Source organism: Cydia pomonella, chromosome 7 (assembly GCF_033807575.1).
Source record: "Cydia pomonella isolate Wapato2018A chromosome 7, ilCydPomo1, whole genome shotgun sequence".
NCBI lineage: Eukaryota > Metazoa > Arthropoda > Insecta > Lepidoptera > Tortricidae > Cydia > Cydia pomonella.
The window spans coordinates 20,773,446-20,798,475 of NC_084709.1; the positions used below are offsets into that span (position 1 = coordinate 20,773,446).

The 25,030-nt window shown below is 38.6% G+C and overlaps 2 protein-coding genes and 1 long non-coding RNA gene across 8 annotated transcripts in view; 1 reads left to right on the top strand and 2 right to left on the bottom strand.

Annotated features, from left to right (window-relative positions):
• Window positions 1-5,233, top strand: part of LOC133520121 (PDZ and LIM domain protein Zasp) — an 89,013-nt gene extending 83,780 nt beyond the window's left edge. For all 5 annotated transcript variants that reach the window (XM_061854448.1, XM_061854449.1, XM_061854450.1 and 2 more), the window contains 2 exons: window positions 499-614; window positions 2,768-5,233. In XM_061854448.1, coding sequence (XP_061710432.1) covers window positions 499-614; window positions 2,768-2,845 — 194 coding nt within the window. In that variant the 3' untranslated portion in view covers window positions 2,846-5,233. The remainder of the gene's footprint in view (window positions 1-498; window positions 615-2,767) is intronic.
• Window positions 5,234-6,500: 1,267 nt separating this feature from the next.
• Window positions 6,501-7,844, bottom strand: LOC133520122 (uncharacterized). The gene is made up of 2 exons (XR_009799702.1): window positions 7,589-7,844; window positions 6,501-6,708 (listed from the first exon to the last, which is right to left on the bottom strand). It is a non-coding gene; the product is annotated as an uncharacterized LOC133520122 (long non-coding RNA).
• A 1,961-nt stretch (window positions 7,845-9,805) lies between these two features.
• On the bottom strand, window positions 9,806-23,103 carry LOC133520123 (nucleolar protein dao-5-like). 2 transcript variants are annotated; one of them, XM_061854454.1, is made up of 7 exons: window positions 22,893-23,094; window positions 22,191-22,279; window positions 21,269-21,407; window positions 18,668-19,981; window positions 17,777-17,848; window positions 12,416-12,538; window positions 9,806-11,318 (listed from the first exon to the last, which is right to left on the bottom strand). In XM_061854454.1, the coding sequence occupies exons 1-7, from the start codon at window positions 22,998-23,000 to the stop codon at window positions 11,163-11,165; spliced, it is 2,001 nt and encodes a 666-aa protein (XP_061710438.1). In that variant the 5' UTR covers window positions 23,001-23,094; the 3' UTR covers window positions 9,806-11,162. The 2 variants fall into 2 exon arrangements, with proteins under 2 accessions (XP_061710438.1, XP_061710436.1); XM_061854452.1 differs by lacking the exon at window positions 12,416-12,538 and adding an exon at window positions 11,799-12,276 and having other exon boundaries at window positions 11,214-11,318; window positions 22,893-23,103.
• Between the last annotated feature and the right edge of the window lie 1,927 nt (window positions 23,104-25,030).

Consider the following 25,030-nt stretch of genomic DNA (forward strand, 5'->3'; position numbering starts at 1 on the left):
TTCTGGATATTATTTTTTTCGACTAACACTTTTTTCTCTAACGGGCTACCCTATTTAGCCTGTATCCTCCCACTGCTACCCATAGTATATATACACATATTCTTTATTACATTCTAAGAAGCGCTGGTGGCCTAGCGGTAAGAGCGTGCGACTTGCAATCCGCAGGTCGCGGGTTCAAACCCCGGCTCGTACTACCAATGAGTTTTTCGGAACTTTTGTCTGAAATATCATTTGATATTTACCAGTCGCTTTTCGGTGAAGGAAAACATCGTGAGGAAACCGGATTAATCCCAACAAGGACTAGTTTTACCCTCTGGGTTGGAAGGTCAGATGGCACTCACTTTCGTAAAAACTAGTGCCAACGCCAAATCTTGGGATTAGTTGTCAAGCGAACCCCAAGCTCTTATGAACCGTGGTAATATGCCGGGATAACGCTAGGAAGAAGAAAAAGAGATTCTTTATTACATTCTCCTACACATGTGATTCCCAATTTTCCAGACTGGAACGAGTTGTTCACGACGAAATGTTTCGCGTGCGGGTTCCCGGTGGAGGCGGGCGACAGGTGGGTCGAGGCGCTCAACAATAACTACCACAGTCACTGCTTCAACTGCACGGTGCGTATGATACCTACTAAATACACACACACTCATGTAGGACTGGGACCCGATTTTCGATCCGAATGTGAAATACATAAGATTATTCCGACGCTTCTTTTTCGCATGAAGTGCTGATAGAGTCAAACGATTGAAAGAGTCCTTGAGGACTTCTTAAGGACCCGGTCCTGATGTCTGACAACGACTTATTTGTGCTCTTCTAAAGACTGTCCGTTCTTAAACTCGCCATGACCACAGAAAATATAAATATTTATTTAACAAAATAACTTGACTCAATTAAATGGTACCTATCTGATATCTTGTACAGTTGATCCCTTGACATCGCTGGAAATTAATAATTTCTGATACTATTTTTTAGAAGTGAACACTAGTTTTTTAAGCAAATTCATACTCAATTGCCAACTTTTTCTAAAAATCTCTCTCTGTCTCTCCTTATCCTTTAGATCACACTTTATGATATCGATCATTGGGTTCCAGTTAGGTATTCGATTATTAAATAGATTTACGATAAATACTCCAATTCTTATATGAACTCAAGTTATTGTAAATACATGAAATAGTCAAACTGTGATTCATTTCAATTCAAACTGTAAAATGTTTAATTTCGGCATTATCTTTTCTCCTTTCCATTTCTCCAGATAAAATTCCATAACACCTCTGGTCCATACCATTCAGTAATCCCTTTGAACACAATCATAAAGAAATTGCAATGCCTAATTACGCATATTGTTTCCCATCTTTACAAAATTCTATGTCCGCAGATACATTTCTACAGATTATCTTTTGTATAGATTATCATTTTCACAAATCTTCATTCCCTACACGTGCCATTTTCGTAAGGATAAATGCGCGAATAGAAATCAGCAGTCGCAGTTATCTGAAGAAAACTCCAGAGACAGGGATAACGTGATTGGATTTGTCGAAATAGAAGTTAGTCCGGTGGGGACTTGGTGTAAAAAGTACAAAACTCTGTTGAATTGGAAATCTCTGGAAATGTCTTGGGGAAATTGGACATTAAAAGCTCAAATTGAGCAGTCTATAACCTAGTAATCTACCCACATCTTGAATATCTTCAATCCATCTACACTTTTCAATCAGTCATTCGAGTAAAACGCAGCATTGAATTTTAATTCTTATTATATTTTAAACAATTAGATCTATTTTTTTTTTACAAAAATCAATTTAATATCATCTGAAGTAGGTACCATACTGAGTTCTTTACACACTGTTCATTACGTCGACGAACTAAATATACGACATATAAACATCATACGCAGTAACATCAGAGTTAAGTTTTATCCGATTAACATCCCCTTCATGCGTGAGTGTTCCCCCTAGAATAACTGTATATTAGTAGTTTCCGTGTAACATCTTGTATATGGTTTCCATTCAAACTTCCCAAGGTTCTGGAAGTCAAAAGCTGGAAATTCACGTTTGTACCTACTTTTAGGTGTTGAAAAAATGTAAACAAAAAATGTACGTGATGCACTCATTCAGCCAATCACATAATGCCATAGATACAAAATACCGCAGATTCAGCCAATCATGGCACCCTTTTTTCTATCGGTGGTGGTATGTCATCGACTGAATGACTTAAAAACATAGCGGGCGATGTGTTTACTATATTTAAAACACCTAAAAGTACTAAAGGTGACAAATTTATCGCATATCGCGTGACGTAGAGTCTGTGCGGAAAGAGAAGAGTCGTGAAATGTACGGGATCCAATACATTCTACGACTCTTTCCGCACAGGCTCTAGTTGGGTCGAAACGATACGATTTGTCCCCTAGTGAATTCTAAGCTTAAGTTAAGGCCGGTTGTCCTTTGTCATTTGCTTGATCCCGGTAATGCTTTTGTCTCGTCAAAATATACGAATTTGACTGACATATACCTTAATGTATATGTATAGTTATTTGCATCGTTTGGCTATTTTATGTACTACACTTGACACATTCAATGAATTGTTTGATAAAAGAATTTTCAATAGAGATCTTCATGAACGCATAACATTATAAAGCGATACTTATCAATTCATTGAAAATTAAAGTATTATGACAATGTATACCTCAACTTGTTTTAATATAAATGTAGAAGTGTGGACTAATTAAACATATGTCTAGTATCCACTGTTACGACTGTCTGAATATTTCCAGGTCTGCAAAAAGAACCTCGAAGGACAGAGCTTCTTCGCTAAGGGAGGACGACCCTTCTGCAAGACACACGCCCGCTAGATGCCGCTGCGTGATGTACAACTCTGATACTGTTTATTCGACGACTACCTTCCGCCCCGTTTCCCCTGCTCCCGCGACGCCTTCTCCTCGTATGGAATCTCCGCAGAGGACGAGAAAGTTGGAAACGCCCCTCCACTTCGATGGAGGGCTGTTTTCCGACATCAGAAGTAAGGATGGCAAGTTACTGAGCAAAGTAACTGTCGATCGCATGCATTGTTCCTCACGCCGTGACGTCACTAACTCGCCTAGCGTTTATGAAAGCGTCAGCAATACTGGAAAAGACTATGTAGGCGATATAGTGAAAACGGAAACTATCACCAACGAGGAAGTCATCAAAGTCAAATTCACTCCGGTTTTAGAGTTTAATGCTCCTCGTCTGCTAACGCCTTCCCAAGTCGAGCGGCCGCAGACGCCTGTTCCGTACATTAAGGACGGATTCGAAGATCTGCAGAGCTACAAGATCGTCAATTCGATATGTAAGGAGAAACAATTCCAGAGTAATTTGGGCGACGAGATCAAAGGATCGCCCAGCCCTCTGCCGGGCTTCCTTTCTACCGAATCCGTAAAGAGTACGCCAAGTCCTTTAGCAGGATTTCTAAATTCAGAGTCAATTAAAAGATCGCCTAGTCCTGCAGGATTCGTAACTTCAGAGCCAGTTAAAATGACACCAAGTCCTTTAGCGGGATTCCTAAATTCTCAACCTTCTAAAATACCACCTAGTCCTTTGACGGGATTTAGAAGATCGCCTAGTCCTATAGGCTTTCTAGTATCGGAGCCGATAGCAAGATCACCAAGTCCGCTAGCAAATTTCCTTGTATCAGAGCAGTTGACAAAGATAGATCATTATTTGCAAGAGAGTTTGGAGGCGTGCGGGGGTAAAAACGCGGGCGGGAAGATTGTGCAACATGAAGATACATTCAGGGAAGTCCAACAAACGCAATTTAGACAAGAAAGCCAAGTAGATTCTCGTGTTTATTCTGCGAGTGATTACCGAAAAGAAAACGTGACGAACGTTCAATCATACGCGACTGAAGCTCCAAAGGAGAGAAAGAAGTCTAAAGTAAACAGTGTCAAAGTTAAAGAACCTGGCGTCTTACGCGCCATCTACAACATGCCCGTGCATTATCATGCGATCATTCTATGTTTCTTCTTAATTGTATATAATCTTATGTATCAATACGTTAAGGAAAATTGTCACGGTAAAAAATAAAATCAAAATTACCAATATTTAGTCAAATATAAATGCATATTAAAACTAGTCATCGAGTTACTCATATACTTTGAAAGTTTCGGATGTTGGTACCCGACACTTCCATGCGCATATTGTAATAAGTTTAATGTTGAATAAAAAAACCCCTTTTATATACTTAACTCACAGATGTACATAATTAAAGTTAACCAACTTACAACCGTTGTGTATGAGTAATGTATAAATTAACAATTGGTGCTTATTAAATTGCTCGCATTAAAGTGATATATATTTGTGTACTCATATTAAGGAAGAATATTAAGTGCCATATACTTTTTATTTTATTTATGGCACTGGGTAACTTTCTTAAAGTTGAGCTTTGTATACAGCTTCCGGAATGTTGCCAGTTCACTAACACTAACAATGCACAGTCACAACTTACGTGTTGCAACACCGTGGAACGGTACAGCGAAGTAAGCTGATTTTATATTCTGGCAACCCAGCTTTGTCAGTAAAAAAAGGCGCGAAATTTAAAATATCCCAGAGACCCTACCGCGTAAAACGAAATTTGTTCACTTGCCTCTCTATCGCTTTAATACGCAAGTATAACGTTTTTCGAAGTTGGCGATAGGTCTTCAGATACTAAAATTAGAGTTTGATTGGTCAATTTGCTACCCAATAATGCTCCTGCATCAATTTAGTACTAAAGTGATATGTATCTGGGTTATAAAAATAATAAGATCCATGGTTCTGCAACAATGTGACCAGCTAAGTAGTTACTTTATAATTTTTTGGTTAATTATGAATGACGATAAAAAAACGAAAATGATAATTTTGACCGTTACTTTTATGATTGGTGCACCAAATGGAAGATAATACAACATTTATAGATTTAATTTTAGCCATTTAACTATGATAATGAGGTATTAATATTAATAATGTGTATTTTTATGAATATATCCCATTGTAATACTTACAATTAAATCTACCATTTTTTATAGTTGATGTTAGTTTTAAGGACTTATTTTTAACCACAGTTATGACTACATATTATGGACGTAATGTAAGAAAGAATTCAAAATTTGCCGTTTTTACTTTTGTTAATAGTAATATTAATCAGATATATTTATTTTAGGTAATATTACAATTATCATTAGATTGATAAGCAATTCTGAGCTTAAATAAAATATTTTCTTGTATATTGTATTATTTATATTTTGGAAATTTTCAGGAACCGAAATCAGTAAGTAGACCTTAGAGATAGGTCATATATAGCCAGCAAAATAAATCAATAGCCGGAGCGAGACACGCGCGAGGCAATTTACTCACGCAAAATACGGCCTGTGTAGACGTGCCTCGGCGCGTTTTCTCAGTACTCAGGCGAGGAAAACGCGCGCGCCGCCTCGGCCGAGGCAAGTCTACACTGGCCGGTTTGTGCGCGAAGAAATTGCCTTGCGCGTATGCTCGCTCTGTGTGGACCCGCCTATTAGGTGTCACCGCCTAAACCTGACAACGGTCACAAAAGCTCAAAACGAGAGGGAAAGGACCTCTCTTCAACATTATGATACTGAACAAGAAGGTGTAACAAAAAGGATAAATTATAAACTGAATGTACCACAGCCTGTCAATAGCCAGCTTTGGGCACTGAAGGATTTGGTTTGGTGTATTCCTATTACCAATAACAAAGATTGTACACAATGAAATCAGGCCATGTATGATCTGGGCTATAACCGCAAAAATCGAAGTTAGTAAATTTCAAGAAACTATCTCTGTCACTCTAATTACACTTTAACTGGAGTAAAAAAGGAAGATGCCCGAAATTAGTGAACTCATGGCTCGGAACCGGTTTTATAAATAGCGTTCATTATTGGTTTATTTTGGTTTTACTCTGAACTTTCATAAGAATGCAAATGTTTTATGAACTTTATTGTAACCTAAATAAACCGGTTTATGCGACGAGCGAAGAACGATTGGCTGGCCTGGTAGTGTGCCACGTAAACAAAGACTCTCTCTCTCTCTCTCTCTTTAACCCTTCTCTACCCGTCGGGTGTAGGCCTCCTTCATTTTGTGCCACTCGTCACAGTTCTGTGCGAGCTGGAGCCACTTCCTCCCCGCAGTCTTTTTTATGTCGTCGTGGTCGACCATGGGGCGGGAAACAAAGACACCTACATAGAAAGAAAATGGTTTTTTGTACTAAAGCGAAACCGAAATTAAAAGGTTTTGCGCCAAGAACATGATAACAGTTTGGAAATTTAACTGGTTTCTGAGCCTTGAGCGAACGCCTACTAAATAATTATAATACCATCATATTACGATGTATGGCCTACTGGGTATCCATCATATGAAAAAGGAACCACAATATGAAAACGAAAAGAAGTATCTTAATATTTGTAATACCAAATATTTACCCAATTCAAATATAAATAAGCATGGTATTTCAAGAAGGCACTGAGTAACACAAAAATATGTTGTGTCCTTCTAAGAACAATTTTTATTTAAAAATACATTATGAACTATACAACAATGTACCACAGTTTAACTACATTTAAAATACATGGCTTTGTACAAATTATAACTTAATAATTTAAGGTTTACCTATTATTCCTTTGGAACAGGGTCTGCCGGATCCCATGATATTTTCACATCATCATCACCTAGCATAAATTTTGCTATTCTGAAAAAAAAGAAAAACATAAAGTCAGAAATTTAATGGTTTTTTTGCAAGTCTGTTTTAATTTGACTCCTTCTTCTTCCTCGCGTTGTCCCGGCATTTGCCACGGCTCATGGGAGCCTGGGGTCCGCTTGACAACTAATCCCAAGATTTGGCGTAGGCACTAGTTTTTACGAAAGCGACTGCCATCAGACCTTCCAACCCAGAGGATAAACTAGGCCTTGTTGGGATTAGTCCGGTTTCCTCACGATGTTTTCCTTCACCGAAAAGCGACTGGTAAATATCAAATGATATTTCGTATTTATTTCTGTTTTAATTTGACTAATTACTTAAATGTGTAACACTCATAATTGAGATAAAATTAACATTGGCTTTTACAATACATCTGATAAACTAATAAAAGTATAGCAAAAACCTTAGCCTACATGATCACATTAAAGATACAATCACATTATTGTTACTGTATAAAAAAAAATCTTTATCTACTGCTGCCGAGAAAAGTGGCGCTGTCTTGTGTCGGAGGCCAAGTCTCATTTTGGGTCGCTGAGCCAACGGAGTAAGTAAGTAAGTACTGCTGATCCAAGCGATTCTAACAAGCCCAAACTCAATTAGATTGCATAGTTTCATCACCGAGTTCTTATGGCCTATTTCTATCTACATCAGATCAGCTCGATGGAATCATAATACTGTCACCGTCTTACATAACTATGTCGAATTCCAGCCCAATCAGACATTGGAAAATGGATCAAACCTTGCTTCCAAGTAATGTACGTGTGGGTCAAACATTACGCTAAATTAAATAAAAGCTCGTAAATTAAAACTTATATGTCATGACACGGAACAAGGGAGTGTTAAGTGCTAAAGTATGTATGTATTAATTTACCTTTCCCACTCGACTCCAAGTCCAATAAAAGTAAAAGTTAAGAATCCATGCCAAAGCGTTGTTACTCCAGGTATAGGCTGTCTCTTATGGCCAAAGTTTTTGAAGTTTCTAGTGTTAGAATGCGCTAAAGATCTTGTACATAGGTGCACTACAATATTGTTCAACATTGTGTTTATTATTAACACTAAATAATTGTTACTGTGCACGCATAAGATGCACAGGTTAGTAACTTTTTTTTTTTTTTGTTAGGTTAGTAACTTAGTATTCTATTTCTATTTTGACATTGACATAAAAGGTTGCCAGGTGCAAAGAGTATATAATCACTACGTTTGGCCAGGTGAGCTGAAGAGAATGATCGTATTCGAGTGTCAAAATTTTTGTACTGATGGAAAAATTATCGTACACTTATGAAAAAGACACTATCCCTAAAATTTCTTTCAAAATAAGCTTAGATCAAAGAAAACGCAACTTTCGTCTAAATAGTGCAAAAATCTGTTTTATATTACTTATATTTGTGTTTCTATGATAAATCCAAACGGTTTCCGGAAATTTTGACATTTTTGACTTAAACCAAGCAACCGATAACCTTTTGGTGCACCTTTGGTGCTAATTGTAGCTTATTTCTGAGTAAAAGTGTCATATTTTGCTTCTAATACTAGTCGTTTTGGGTGGCATCGACCAAGGGCTGAAATTATCGTACTTTTGCGTTCGATAATGCTGTTTGGAACGTACATCGTACGGAAGCCCAAATCAAAGAGCATATAATCACTACGTTTTAGCCCAAATTATCGTACGCCTGGCAACACTGTAAAAGACTATGTTCATACTACCCTATATACTTACTTTACTCTTTGATACTACCTCACGTTTTATTTTTTCAAGGTCCGTTTTCAAAATAATTCTGCAGATACATCATAGTGGAAAACCAATAAGTTGCACTTAGGCTTGTGTATTTGTATTTTAGTACCGAACTTTTATATTTTAGTACACTACACGCGAAACGGAACGGGAGCGAAGAGTGACATTGACAGCAAAGCGATCCGAGTGATTATGGAAAGTAGAGGTAAGGAACAGAAACTCCTTAGGCAGAATTGTTGCAAGTGTCCGGCTGTCAGCTATAAACAATAGTTCCAAATCTCTTCAGAGTAGCGCTAGAGTAGCTAAGAACCTAGGCGTTATTGACGGAGTGAAGTGCGCTGTCTATGATTAGATTTTTTCCTCAAGTATTCTAGGTATTGTAGGTATATGGAGATTTTGTTCCTTGCCTCTACCTTCCATACGAGTACACGAGTATAATAATATATGTATAAAGCCTGACCAGGGGGCCTACTGCGAAAACCGAAATTCGCAAATTGCGGGGATCTTTCTCTTTTACTCTCACTAGGACCAAATTAAGAGTGACAAAGAAAAATGCCCGCAATTGACGAACTTCGATTTTCCACGTTCGACGTGTTGCCTCCCTCACGTACAAATGTACAAGTGCGACAGAGACGCAACACGTCGAACGTGGTTCGCGGTAGGCCCTCAGTAATATATGATCACGCGCCATATTGCGGAATTTCATTGGAACATATTTTTTTAGACTAAACTGAACTGTCACCCTATACGTGACAATAACAGCGCCCTCTTGACAATGATCATATATTTCTGGTCGGGCTTTAGTAAGTTGACACACGCTGGAGAAACAATTTGGCAACAATGACGGGCGTACTGTGCTTCTACACGGTGTAAGTGAAGCTGATAGTGATAAGGGCGCTCCAGTCTATAGAGAATATAAAATCTTACAGAAATGCTCCATCGCGCGAGGGGCTAGCCCGTGTGCGAGCACATTAGATTTTGTACGTGATTATCTCATTATAATATGTTCTTTGATTGTTAACCGCTAAGGCGTCGATGCCGAGGCTGTTAAGCAGACTTATATTAGGTACTTCGTAAAAACGGGCTTTACGGGCACTGAGTATGACTAATGAAAGTTGAACCTGCAAAATCTTTTTTTTAATTGCAGCGTTTTAGCAGTTTCATTTTACTATACATATATTATTATACCCTTTGGTTGCATCTGTCATTAGCCAAGCAGGCACCAGTCTAAGAATGGTGCCAGTACAGCGGTGTCATTTTGCTAAAATCTGGTACTTTTATATAACCTGAAATTTGATGATTTAGAATTTTGCTTCCTGAACACTGCAATGCAATGTTGAGTAGGTAAGAAAAGACAGATTTATAGTCAAAACCTTTTTTATTTAGAGGCGGCTTATGTATCTAGATAAAACAATTTTATCTTATGACTATAATAACCTACACTTAACGAGAAGTTCGAAAATGAATCGACGATAGCTTATAATAACGTATTTACAAGTTTCATTACTCTATTAGAACCAAAATAAGATATCTAAATACCATCTTACTATACAAGAACTATTTAGACAATGTGATAACTTTCAAAAACTGGTATTTATTATTAAAGTTGTATTTAAAACAGTTAAAAATCTCTTCGGTCATTAAATACGATCCTTGGAAAGTTATCAACATCACAATCAATTAAACACTTGAAATGGTTGATCCAAAAACAATCAGAAGACGATAGTTGTTTTTGAATTTATTTAGACTAACCCAATTTTTTAATTAAGCAATGCATGTCAAAGTTACTGTTTACTTTTATAAAAAATATAGTCCTTAAAGAGTAAAATCAATAGGCTCAAAACCTAAATTAATATTGATAAAATATTATTACTATAATATGGGAAATGCATCAAGAAATAAGACTTACACTTTATACACTGAACGGTCAATATAATAACTAGACGTAACTTGGGGAGCTATTCAATATTTAAATAAAGAGAATGTTATATTTGCAATATTTGTGGCATGTCCATTGAATACTGTGAAATACTTCATGGCATTTTCATAGTTTCTGTCGCTATTTATCTTAAAGAAAACTGCACGAGCTCTACGCGATATTAGAATTCAACCTTATGATAGTTATGATCAATATTTGTCTAAATTTAAAATGTTACAGTTAAAACATAAAAATGTTGAGCATCCACAGAAGATGATACCCGACCATGAGGATTTTCATGCGAAAGTAACAGATAAGTATTCCATAGCTTGTAAAAACTACATCAATATTTCAGTGGCACAAGACTTAAACTGCAATACAAACTGTTTACCATATCTGCCTCTGGTTTAAAGAAAGAACATACACATTGTTGACATTTTTTAAGACCAGTCCTGACGGGACAATGTTTCGCCCAATCTGATTAAATTATCATTGTCAATAGGTGTAGACGCAAAAATTAAATTATGACACATTGGCTCGCCGATTCCACTATGAAATTGCCGTGTGGATGCTAGATGAGATTGACGCCATTTTTTTTTCAGATCAAATTGCCAATTTGATATTAGCTTGGATGGTTCTTTAAGCTTTATTGCAAAATTTGTAAGTAAGGTAAGAGACTCTTTAGGACCTTATTTCTTGTTACATGTCAGTCATGCTCAACATTTTCATGCCGCTGTATATCTTATATGCCACCGTTTGTCTGGTCAAACTCACTAAATAGTAGAGTAGTCAGGTCGGTCAGTCGTCGAACTTGATGGAGTGCACGCCGGTGTCGATGGCGCCGCCGCGGTAGGAGCCGCGTTTCTTCTTGGTCTTCTCGTGCTTAAAGGACTTGCCGCGCGTGTGCTTTAGGTCCTGGTTCGCTCGCTCGCCCCAAGAGCCGCGGGCACCGCTCTGTGGATAAAAAAACTGAATTAGATGTCATATATTAAATAATAAGTTTTTGGCAGAAATTGCATTTTTGGTACAAGCTTTTATCGCTGACTGTACTTTTCTTTCTACAGGCAACTAAATACTCATCAAGCCAATTCTTTAAACCCCAAACACAATTAGGTTGCGCAGTTTTATCACACAATTTCAGGTTCCTATAGTCTTGTTTAGAAAGGGACTTGAATAAAGTTTAGTAATAAAATATATCATTTTTTGGTCTATTTTGTAAATTTAAATAGCTTTAAAATTGTATGTGATTACATTGTCACCGACACCGTCCAGGAAGTCCCCTTACGAGACAAAATAAATGATCATAATTTGAAATAAATAAATAGAGTAGTAGAAGTTTGAAATAAATAAGTAGAGTAGTAGATAAATAAAACAAATAAATGTTGTAGAACAAATAAAAAAAACTAGGGTAATTTTACCAAATAACACACCTACCTATTTAATCGAACGTAATCTTCTTGTTCTGGCTGTCTCCGCTATCAAAACTCTTTCTGTCATTGAAGCTTTTGTTGAAGCCACCTCCCCGGTTTCCACCCCACGAGTTGCGGTCACCTCCGCGGCCTCCTCGGTCACCGCCGCGGCCCCGGAACCCTCCCCGGTCGCCGCCGCGGCCCCCTCGGTCCCCCCCGCGGCCCCGGAAGCCTCCCCTGTCGCCGAAGCCCCCGCGCCCTCCCCTGTCGCCGAAGCCCCCGCGCCCTCCCCTGTCGCCGAAGCCCCCGCGCCCTCCCCTGTCACCGAAGCCCCCGCGCCCGCCCCGCCCTCCGCGGTCGAACCCTCCCCGGCCTCCCCTATCGAAACCCCCGCGACCTCTGAATCCTCCTCGGTCCCCCCCTCGTCCGCGGAACCCTCCTCTGCCCCCGAATCCGGACTTAAAGCCTCCATCTTCGTTGTCTTCCTCACCATCTTCACCCTCCTGAGAGAGAGAAGCTTATAAATACACGACCAAGACAACCCTACATAGTTAGTTCATTAAAGTAAATGCCCGAAATTATAAGCCAGTAGAACGTTTGTACGTAGAGTTGCCTTGGCTTGTCAAATTTGGGGGCATTTACCTTAGCGTCGAACGAATTGTCCTTAAGTCTAGGGTCGACTTCCACCTTCTCCTCGGCCACGCGACGGAATGGAGTGGGTTTATTGTTATTATCGCTGGGTGTGGAAGTGTTGTTCGATGAGCCCTAGAAAGTGTGGTGGATGACGTTATAAAGTGCTAAAAATTATTAAACCAATCAGCTCGCGCTAATATAGAAATAGAAATAATATAGAAATAGTGGTGCATATGTTGTGGCCAGAACTTAAAATTTCATGGTATGATCGGTTGTAACCTAACTATTTATCATAAAGTGATACATTTTAACCTGGAATTTCATGAAATTATCAAATTCTATTATTTGGCCTCGACATAATGTTATTCCACATTCCAATAAAATATTAGGATATATTTATATATTTTTAGGGTATATATTTTTGTCATTAACACATTCACTGCCGGGAAACCACCTGGTGGGCGCATGTAAACTTTGTTCAGATGCCGGACAACCCGCTGGGCGGGTTGTTTTGTACGCAGCTATAGACCACCGGTTTCTGGGGTAGTGCGCCGTTTTTTGTCTGGCAGTGAATGTATTAACAATGTAGGCCATTAGAAGTCTGAATTGATGGTGCCGGCCTAGTTTCGTTGCTTTGCAGAAAATGTGACAAATATATGTATGCGTGGGGCCTCCGTCCAATGTTTTGTAGACCGCTTAGCGGAGGATAAATTTGATGGGGGTACCACTCTGTACATCTAGGCGATAGCGTGGGCGTAGGCAAATCCCAGATAGTAGGTATCCCTTATGCGAACACTATCAGAAGCAGCGTGGAATGTATACAATAATTTTCCGTGCTTTTCCATATTCAAATTCTATATTGAATGAGCACAATTTAAGTATCCGAATTAAACTCCATGCTGTAAAATATGACATGATACAAAGGAACTATCACTTCTTTGGTATTAATTTGTTTAGTAAAAATATAAATTACAAGTACTCCATAAGTTAAATGAGTACAATCATCATATATGACCGCGGTCGGCAAAACGTCCCACTTTGTCGCTTGCCATAAGGACGCCTTGACAGCAGGGACTGATTTCGGTTACGGTGTAACGGTATGGTAGCGGTATAAAATTACGATACCGATACATTATACTGGATAGGCCGCGCGCCTCCAATATAAAGGTATCGCTACAGTTTTAAAATAACGGTACCGGTATTTTTTCCGTTATTATAGCCAAACTGATAGTATAAAATAAAATCAAAAGGGTTTACGGGCTTACACTTACATAGACAGTTTCATCCAATAGGACCATGTTGGCGCAAGGCGCGGGCGGCTTTAGGGTACCTTTATGAAAGCGGTTAAGGTACCCGAAAAATAACGGTACCGTTTTTTGCGGTAGCGAAATAAATTTATCCGGCTACCTAAGATTTAACCGGTATGACGTCATACCGTTATATAAAGGTATGAATGTTCCGAGATATTGTAAAGTGACAACAGCCAACAGCAAGTATGCATATAATATAACATTGAACTTGGGCTTTTCGACATTGCACTCAGTGGTAACAGCGCTAGCGCACGGTAGGGGTGAGTGATAAGTCCCCAAAAGTAATTATTCCATACACGATAACCAACCACAGCCTTCGAGACTGATAAACCAGCTTTCTAAGGATATACACTGACTCGAATAACCCGACAGATTTTAAAGGTGTATTCTTGACTAGTGATGGGCGAGCATTTCCGTTATGGGAAAGGTTCGGTAACGTAATTTACTGAGAATATTACCGTAATATAACCTAATGACCTCAGGAATATTAAAATCTGTCGGGTTACTTGAACCCGTGCATGGTGTATAATCGTCATTTGTTTTTATTATCAATTTGTTTTTACCATGCAAGTCAACACAACATAATTAGTGCAACCGCTCTTCTCGATGACTTGACCAATAAATAATCTGCGCGTGTGATTTTTCTGGATGTCGTATATTATTTAGTTACTGAAGTTACATGATACACAAGGAAAAGGTATGTTTTATCTTTTTTTCACGTTATTAAATAATAACTTCAATCCATTGACCGTTATACTGTTCCGACGACCGGTTTGGCCTAGTGGGTAGTGACCCTGCCTATGAGGCCGATGGTCACGGGTTCAAATCCTGTTAAGGGCATTTATTTGTGTGATGAGCATGGATATTTGTTTCTGAGTCATGGGTGTTTCTAAGTATTTTATAAATATTTATATATTATATATATCGTTGTCTAAGTACCCACAACACAAGCCTTATTGATCTCACTGTGGGAATGGGACTTGGTCAATTTGTGAAATAATGTCCTATAATATTTATTCATTTGTTTTAATATTACTTTTTCTTTTTCTACAATAGTGCCAATGCCTGCTACGACTGGTTCATGGGTCTATTGTTGCGCCTGTGAACGGATTCCAGCAGGCGTCCTTCTACATGACATTAAAGCTCTCCAAGGGGTCTCTGCGTATTGGAGCTGTATCCCCACGCAAGCCTATCAAAAGACTGGGATTTATAGGCCCGTGAAATCCAAGGAGTTTCTTATTCTCTATAATTATAATAATATCATTTTTAGCACGTTTTTTTGTGTAACCTCTACGCTTATGTAGTACTCAAGCATAGAGGTTCCACTAAATAATGAGCCGACGAAATTCACTAGTAGGCGGGTCCGCACAGAGCGAGCAGCCTTGCGAGGAAATTTCCTCGCGCGGCAAACGACGGGCCTCGCGCGGCCGCGTCCTCGTGTAACTTTTGCCTCAGCCGAGCCGATTTGCTCGGCAAGATGGCGTCCCTCAGTCAGCTGTTCAAAATGGTGCTGCACATATGCCCTGCCGTGGCTCGTGTATGTTTTATTTTGCTTTTCAAAACAATCCAAAAGAAAAAACAACAACGAACAAGTTGCAGAAGATTTTGGGTGCAACAAATCTATAAATATCAAAGATATGGAAATCTGCTCTTTTGAGATTAGAAAATAAGTCAAGGCGAATTTTAAACGCATTTAAAAAAAGGAGTGATTCGACTTGCTATGTTCTCAATTAAATAGCAAGACACAAATTGAAGGTATCACTTTCAGGGAGATGGTGCTTCCCACGCAGCGATATTTAGCGATAGAAGACTCGTACACCAATATCCGTCTATTTATTAAATTTTAAATTTACAACCAAATTAAACATCAATCATCTCAAATTCCCCTATTCGTAAACTTGGGATCTCAAGCATCCCATATCCATGTATTTGATACGTAAAAGCATATTCATTTACAACATTAGTCTTTATTCAATTTTCCAATTTGATGTACGGAACAAAATAACCACGCGCACCAAACAACATTGGCCGTTTTGTGCGCGAGGAAATCGCGTCACGCGTATGCTCGCTGTGTGGACCCGGCTAATGATGATAAGTGTTGGTTATACACGTTTTTATTTGAACTCGTAAATGTACTAAGTAAATTACCTGAATTATAAATGTTATTTATCTATATGATGTGTTTTTATTTAAAGTTTTTAAACTAAAAATAACAGTAAAAATAATTAAAACCTACTTATGACCGCCCTTGGTCCGCGGCGGCCCCGCCACACCGCGCCGGCGCGCCGCCCACTACCTGGCGGCGGCCTGCCGCGACAGCGCGGGAGCCCCGCGAGCTCATGTGACACCACCAAAACCTACAGGGCTTCACCAGGAATTAGAGCTGGGTCTGTTCTTAGGATCTCCAGATGTAGATGTATAGCTCATGGAATATGAATTGTTATTGGATTACTAAATATTTATAATTACGACATTGTTAGCCTTAGTAGAAAGTCGGACATTCACGGAGGCTGACTGATCATAGTGAAAAGAAAATTTAAATGTAAGGAAATGACATAGTCAGGCTTTCTATTGAGCGAACTATAACATATCAATGGAGAGTCCACCATTGTCGGTTTTTAGCCAGTTTTAGTCCGTAATGGAAGATGCGTTGAAACGAGTTTTTGATATCTATCAGTAAGGGGCATGGCACAATGCATCCGATTCACACGTCGCTCGGAATTTTGAGCGAGACATCGCTATGCGCATATTATAGCGACATCCTGCATTTAAATGTAAGGAAAGAAACGGACCGCAACCTTGTGTATTCTTTTTTTATACACTTGAGGCCACTTGAATCACTAACTCGGGGTTAACCAGTTAATCCTGGAGTTACCATGGTTACGAGTACACTGGGTTAATGGTTTAACTTATTATTATTATTTAACTGGTTAACCCCAGATTAGTGCGACGGTGCAAGTGGCGCTTATTCGTTTTAAGATTGTTAGTGTAACAGTCTCTTGACGTGACACATGTATTTCATACACTTTATTTTTATTTTTTTTACAGTTGGAGAGCCTTTACACCTCCAAATCTTATTAATAGGTACTATTCTCTTTCTCAGACCGTGGGGACCTTTAACATCTCCAATCTTAATGTATTATCCATGTAGACTACATGTCTCTGTAATATTGTATAAAATACTAAACTTATTGGATACATACTAGTTATGTATTCTGTATCATTTGTTTATAAGACTGTTAGCTTAATAGTCTTGACCAGATTCATTTACTAAAATTTCATTTTGACGCTTGGAGATACTTTACACCTCCAAATTTTATTAGTATATATACATAATCTGGCATTTTGAACCTTTTACATCCCCAAAATTAATAGATTATTAAACATAGAGACTCTCTCTGGTATACTGTCGTAATTATTTATTTTAAGATTATTATAATGTAATGTTTACGCAGGTATTGGCTGTTGTATTTATAAATGTTGCTATGTATTTTTCATGTCACTATAAATGTTGTATTGACTTGTGAAAGAGCCCTTAAGGCCTACTTGCAGAACAAATTTTTGAATTTTATTTAGCTCATCCTTTCGACAGGCGTTTTTATACCACACATAAAATAGTACATTACGATACAAGTGCGAAAAATAGGAAATTCGAAACGAGTGGCGACAAATTAAAACACGACCGAAGGGAGTGTTTTAAATCGACACGAGTTGCGAATTACCTATTCGCACATGTATCGTACAACGTTTTACAGTACATATGGCCCTTTAAATGTTCGACACAGTAACGTAATATGCTACTTCTCGCACTAGTGCTATAAAGTAGCCCCATATGTACTGTAAAGTAAAATTATAAGTATTGTTCAAGTTAAACCTAAAACTATTAGAAAGAGTGTTTGGGCATTTTTGTATGATGGCAAACTTTGTAGATGAAAGGGAAAATTGCAACATACTGTACAATATCTACTTTGTAACGATTGTAACCAAATGTTACTTGTCACAAAAATACCCATTGTTAGATTAACAATAATGTATGTTTCCTAAAAGAAATGAAAAATACCTTTACAAAATTGCTGTATGGCTTCTTTGCTGGAGTAGCCTCACTGCCTGATGCTTTTCTCTTGCGGTTGCCCTGCAAGAGTTATTTGTTTTACAAGCGGGCAGTTTAACCTGTCGGGCTAATATTGAAACCCAAAAAGCAAGCGAAAGTTTCCTGGGTTAAACAAATTTTGCCACTGATTGAAAACAAGTTTTCACCGCACTAACGCCAGAAAAATACTAACTGTAAAACTTTACAAATCAAATCGTAATGAAAGCTATCAAATATTTGTCATTTAAAATCATCACTTAGTATCAAAAGAGCCTTTACGAACTGGTGTGGTGAAAAATATATATTCACTGTTAAAAACTGCCACATATCAAGGTATATATTTTATAAATGACCATAAAGCGGGATATCTGGGTCATAAGTGAGAAGATATTGACTAGAATCTCATAGAAGTTTAACGTTTAAAATAACACTTGCCCCATCTGGGCTATCAAAATCGCTGCCAACTTAGCATGGTCTAACTCTTATTCTTTGAAAGCCATGCCTATTGTGCACGGCACGTAGTCGTGAACCTAGGGTTAAGAATGTTTGGCATTCAAAGGGTCAAGACTGGTCACACTTCACTTAGACCCAATATCAAGAAGTATGTATGAAAAATACTATAGGGACCGTGCGCGTTGGAGGGTCTGCCATCTTATGGCCTGAATCGGAACCATAAACATGCACATGTACACGTCACGTGTTTTCTTGTGCATAGTAGGTTCTGCCATCTTGTGGGCTACATCAGAACAAAAAACATCACATTTACGCCTCGCGCCAAAAATCTGACGGCTCCTGTGCTGCCTCCTACAGTTCACGCACGCTCCCTATAACTGTAGTAGGAAATTGTTAAATTGTCATTACCTGGTGAGATGTGTCCATGCTTTCATCCTGACTGAATGACTTCTTCTTAGGCGGTTCATCCTCTTCTGAATCATCAGACGATTCCTGTTTCTTAGCTGGGGTCTTTGCTGGTGTCTTCTTAGCTGCAGGTTTCTCGTCTTCACTAGAGTCACTATCGGAATCAGACGAATCCTTCTTAGCTGGGGTAGTGGGTTTCGCTGGAGCCTTCTTTGCAGGCTTTTCGTCTTCACTGCTATCTTCGTCCGATGAAGATTCTTTCTTAGCAGCTTTAGCTACAGGCTTAGCCAGGGCTGCCTTAGGTTTCTGAATGGCATTTGGTTTTTCGTCTTCACTGCTATCATCTTCTGATGAAGATTCAGGTTTTTTGGCAGCAGGTTTCACTGGTGTCTTAACTGGGGTCTTTGCAGCTTTTTTTGGTTTCTCATCTTCACTACTGTCACTGTCAGATGAAGATTCTGCCTTCTTGGCTGGTGCAGGTTTCACCGGTGCTTTAGCAGCCTGCTTGGGTTTTTCATCTTCACTACTATCATCGGATGAAGACTCAGGTTTTTTGGCTGGTGTGGGCTTGGCTGGAGTCTTTACTGGAGCTTTAGTGGCTTGCTTTGGCTTTTCATCTTCGCTGCTATCATCATCGGAAGAGGATGCTGCCTTTTTAGCTGCAACAGGCTTAGCCGGGGTCTTCACAGGTGTTTTGGCTGCTTGTTTAGGCTTTTCATCTTCGCTAGAATCATCAGATGAAGAAGATGCTGGTTTTTTAGCTGGGGGAGCCTTAGCAGGTGTTTTTACAGGAGTCTTGGCAGCCTGTTTGGGCTTGTCTTCATCACTCGAGTCATCATCAGATGAAGAGTCAGCTTTTTTGGCTGGGGTAGGCTTGGCTGGAGCCTTTACTGGAGATTTAGCAGCTTGCTTTGGCTTTTCATCTTCGCTGCTATCATCTGATGAAGAGTCAGCCTTCTTGGCAGGTGCTTTTGCTGCAGGTTTAGCTGGCGCCTTAGCAGCCTGTTTAGGTTTTTCATCCTCACTGTCACTATCATCTGAAGAAGACTCTTGTTTCTTGGCCGGGGTGGGTTTAGGTGCAGGTTTTGCCGGTGTTGCCTTTGGTGCTGGCTTCTCATCTTCATCACTTGAGTCATCAGATGACGATTCCTGTTTCTTGGCAGCTGGTTTAGGTACATTGTTGACTTGTGGCTTGACTGGTTGTTTCTTGGGTTGTGCTGTGGCATCATCACTGCTGGCACTGTCATCTGATGACTCTGCTTTCTTGGCCGCAGGTTTGGCTGCAGGTTTAGCTGGGGTGGCTGCTGCCTTAGGTTTCTGCATACAAAAGGGCACTATTTAAATAAAGTCACAAATAGACAAACAGTTAACATGTTGAATGATTAATTTCAGAGGTAGTGACGAATTTTTTTTTATAAAATCACAGATTGATCATAAATAGTTGTAACATCATTAAAAATCAAGTTTCATAGTTTTAAACAACATGATTTTGAGTCATGTCATAATAGAAAAAAACATTTAAGATATATTATTATGCTAAAATTTATCTCCTGTCCTGTGTTGCAACCATAGATCTAGAATGACGCTTACAATTAAAGATTATTATTATTATTATTAGAGCTTCAATATTCCATAGAGAATTTTATCGTTTGATATATATATTTATAAATATTAATTTTTATTTTTCTGCTGTAGACCCCCTTCTGGGTAAAAGCCTCCTCCAGCTGTTTCCATTTGTTTCTGTCTTTTGCTACGCTTTGCCATTCCTTACCCGCAGTAGCAACAATTTCGTCCTGCCATCTGGCTAGTGGATGTCCTCTCTTTCTAGAGCCCAGGGGGCCCCTCCATTTGGTCACCTTTCCTGTCCACCTCCCGTCATTGAGCCTTGCCTTGGCAAGGCTCAATTAAAGATAACAGTGTGCTATAAATAAACTGACAGAATACATAAATGAAATAATGTGCCCACTTGTGACATCCATAGCGGCTGCTAGCAGCTTAAAGGTTGGTTGCTTCAAACCGTGTGTCACCATTAGTGTTCTCTAATTTTATTGTATGGGAATGTTCAGTTTTCTGCTGATTGATGTTGATCAGTATGTCTAGCGTGGTTGGTGCAACTGGCCCTTAATATACCAGAATGTAGGGTTAGATGACTAGACATTACAAAAAAATACATTCAAGGGATATAGTGGGTAGTGATATCCTGGAATACACTGTTATAAAAGTAAATAATTTGGACAATCGTATATTAATCATTCTAAATTTATTACTTTTTATAACACAAACATTATTCTGATTTTGGTTGGCTTTTTAAAAACTTGAGAACCCTTGTCCGTAATTTTCTGTACAAAAAATCTGCCATTTTTGCAGAAGGGCACCTCAAATGTATTTGTATGTAATGTTATGTAACATACAACTAGCCACGTCAGAGAAATGTCAGCCCATACAATCAATATGATCATTGGGCAGTGGTTTTGACAGAGGGTAAGCTCTTAAAGACGAATCCAGTTGTTAAATCTTCCAAGCGCTTTTTATTGTTGCCACGCAATCTTTGACATTTTATATCTGTGGTTGCAACCATAACTTTGATGAAGTCAATCATTTTACCTGTGCCGGTTTCTGCTCCTCCTTAGAGCTGTCGGAATCTGAGGACTGCTGCTTCTTTTGTGCAGGTGCTTTGCCATTCAAGACTGGCTTTGCTGCTGGTTTCTTTTGTGCTTCATCATCGCTCGAGTCATCAGAGGAGCTGTAATATCAGACAAGATATTGTGGCTTTTGTGAAAAGGGGTACAAGTCTTGCACTGCTCAGGCAAAAAGGTTACAAGTGTTATGTGAGACTTATAACCATTTTCATCTGAGCTGTGTGAGTCTTGTATTCCTTCTCACTAGGGCCACATTATTATTGTATATTTTGCTTAATAACAATGTAGAACATAGATTTTACCACATTTTTAAATAAATAATTTAATTTAATCGTATGGCATACATATCGTAAAAATAGAGACAATATAATTAATTAAATGTCTACACATAGACCAGTCAGCCACTTCATGGCTTCGTCGCTCAGGGTGATAAGGTCTTCGGGAGGACCGGCGACATAACACGTTATAGGGCAATCTTGAATTATGTGCTGGATGGTTTGGGCTTCCGCACCGCAGCTGCAGGCCGGAGAATCCACCCACCCACAGCGGTATTTGTAGTAGGCGCATCAACCGTGACCAGTACGAAGTCTATTAAGTCTACACCAGTCTCTTCTAGGGAGGTCCGAACCCATTATTCTGGAGCCTGGCGTAATTTCAGAGCCTAGTTTTCCCGCCATTGACAAATACCACGATTTTGCCCACTCGCGTTTTAGATTAAATTGAGTATCTGTTAGGTGTTTGGTGATACTACACGAGGGAATAATTTAATATGTAATATTGATTCAGTTGGTCAGACTATCCCAAAGGACCCACAGTTTTTGGGACTTCAGCCAAGCACATTTACAAGTCAATGACATAACCTATAAAATGTGGAATGTTTATCTTACCTATCTGCTGGTTTTTTGGTGGCTGGCGCCTTTTTCTTATATTCTGTGAATATATCTAGCAGCGTTGGTAGGTTTTTAGGACGCGGTTTCTGAAAAAAATATACACTCAAATGTCACTTGCACCATACATTGTGTATCTTGGACTTCTTGGAGAAATAGAGAGGTAACTCAGAGGTAGTGACGATTGCTAATTTCAATCATAGGATATCATGTAACAAATAACATCATAGTTGCCTATACTCAAATTCATAAAATTTAAAACTCACGACACAATATAAGTAGTTTAGAAGTGTAAATAGGCTCGCTACAAAACCTACCTACCGAAAACTACGTCATATAACCAAACACTTTAATAATTAGAACAAAAATATTACTATTATATTACTATTATACTACAAAAATATAATATTATAATACATAATTGCCAAATCCTTCAAATAGCAGCCATTACACGTGGACTCATTTGAAGACAGGAATACTTCAAAATTTTTATCTGTGTGAACCTTTTTCATGTTGCTATTTCAAGGACTCGTGGCATTTTTCACGTGTAGTGTAATGTAAGTATACATAACTGCCAAAAGTACATTTAACTACTGCAGGTTTCAAGTTTGGTTCTAAGACGAGGTAAAAAGCTTACATGCAGGCGCCGGGTACAGAACACGTGTGGACATCCCACACGTGGTCTTTGGGTTAAGCACTCACCGCTTTAGTTTTCTTCAATATTTCTGCAGCCAGCGATTTATCCACACCCAGCATAAACTGATGTATCAAAGAGAGAACTTCTCCCTGAATATTAGCGGGAACTGCCATGTTATTATCTTGTAGCACTAAATTTTATTTAATATTAAGTAAAGCGAGAAGCGAGACGCGCGGCCTCTTGTCTCGTCCACGACGGCACAGATAATGAAATGAAACGACATGTGAAGATTCAAAAGATTGTGATGTTGATAAATTAAAACGTAAATGTCATAGATGGCGCAACAAATGCACTTCACAAAAGAAGATGAAGCTCTATTTTTCATCATTACTGCCAACATAACCGCAAAGAAAAATAATAATTTTGATTTAAAAAACGTTCAGTAAAAACACTGTGCGTAAATAGCTGGTGTTGCCAATTTCAAATGTGTCCATAAATTATAAACAAAGCTTTTTTTTCACTTATCTGTGATCACATCGGGTTTGACGAGTCCGGTTAATGCACAGCCAAATAATGTACATCCCAATAATTGGCGACCACTTTTTTGGACGCCAATTATCGGGTTGTACATTATTGCCCTGTACAAACAGTGGCTTCGTATTATTGGCCCGGACCGAGCTTGTACAGCCTGATAACGCTCAACCCAATAATACACGACCCTATAATGCGAATCCATTTAGTGGACGCCGAATATTGGTCGCACATTATTGGCCCGTACCGAGAATGCTCGACCCGGGATTGCTCATCCCAAGAATGTACAGCCCAATAATTGGCGTCCACTTTTCGCTACAAACCACAGATTATAAATATTTGACACATAGAGTGATATTCTAGGGATGGGGCGACGATTTTTAAGTTTACGATTCAATAATGTTGCCATGCGCAAAAAATAAGCAGATAATGGTAAAATCAGCCCAGACGGGACCAAGTTTTCGTCAATCTAATTAAATTTTCCGATCAATGAGACGTAGTTTTATTTATTAAAGTGACAGAGAAGTGCCTGCAATCTGCAAACTTACGATTTTCGCGTTTAGGTATAGCCCTGGTGGTGTGGAAGTGACCAATATTATTGATGAAGCGCCAATTACATCCACACTTCGATATCTTCACGAAATGTCCCCATTTCGGGCCTGATAAGCGTTTTCTTTTCACGGAATATCAGCACATCGTTAACAATATTTGAAAAGTAAAAAGTACTTTGTCTCTAATTGCCAAAATGTTCAATATTTGTTATTTTGCAAATGAACCATATTTTTACATTTCAAATATTATATTTAAATTAAGTTTATTTTCTCTACTACCTAAAGGTTATCTGGAAGAGATCGCTCTGTAGCGATAAGCCGCCTGTTGTTTATCTCTATCTATGTATTATATGTGTTTCCATTTACATTTTTTCAGAGGTTGTGCAATAAAGAGGATTTGTATATTGTAAACGATGTGCTTATATTTGATGAAAAGGAAAATTATTATTTCTCGGGCCCGAAATCGGGTCTGATATCAGGCCTGATAAGGTGTGGACGTAATTGGCACTTGATATGAAGATGCGGAAAGCATCAATTACATCCACACTTCCCGATTTCGGACCCGAAATCAGTCCCGATTTCATGTCTGATAATCGTTTTCGTTAAAAAAATACTTTGTCTCTAATTGCCAAAATTGTTCAATGTTTCATATTTTTTGCAATGAACCATTTTTTACATTTAAAATAATGTAAACGATGTGCTAATATTTATTTGGTGAAACGGCAAAATACTATTTCTCGGGCCCGAAATCGGGTCTGATATCAGGGGGCTTAGCGCGAAAATAGAAATTCGCAAAATGGGGGTCTTTCTTTTTTACTCCAACTAAGACGTAACTAGAGTGACAGAGAAAAATGCCTGCAATTGACTTACTTCGATGTACGCGGTTATAGCCCAGGTCTGATAAAGTGTGGATGTAATTGGCACTTATATACAATCAAAAGTGATCAAGTGAAGATACTTTTGAATAATGAATGCTTAGAGATGGTAGATAAAGCACTGTTTCTTGGTTTAATTTAATTTAATTTATTTATTCCAAAAGACAACAATGGTCCATAATGGTTAGTAACATTTAAGGTTTAAAGCTAAGTGTTAGTACATTGGACATAAATCTACAATGGAGT

Bases quoted from the DNA above. Each gene is read 5' to 3' on its own strand.
- LOC133520123 (XM_061854452.1), bottom strand. From the start codon at position 23,000: ATGGCAGTTCCCGCTAATATTCAGGGAGAAGTTCTCTCTTTGATACAT. The intron at 22,280-22,892 runs GTGAGTGCTTAA...TATTTTTTTCAG, and splicing joins TATTGAAGAAAACTAAAGCG to AAACCGCGTCCTAAAAACCT. The intron at 12,277-17,776 runs GTATTTTTCATT...TCTCTCTCTCAG, and splicing joins CATACAGCAATTTTGTAAAG to GAGGGTGAAGATGGTGAGGA.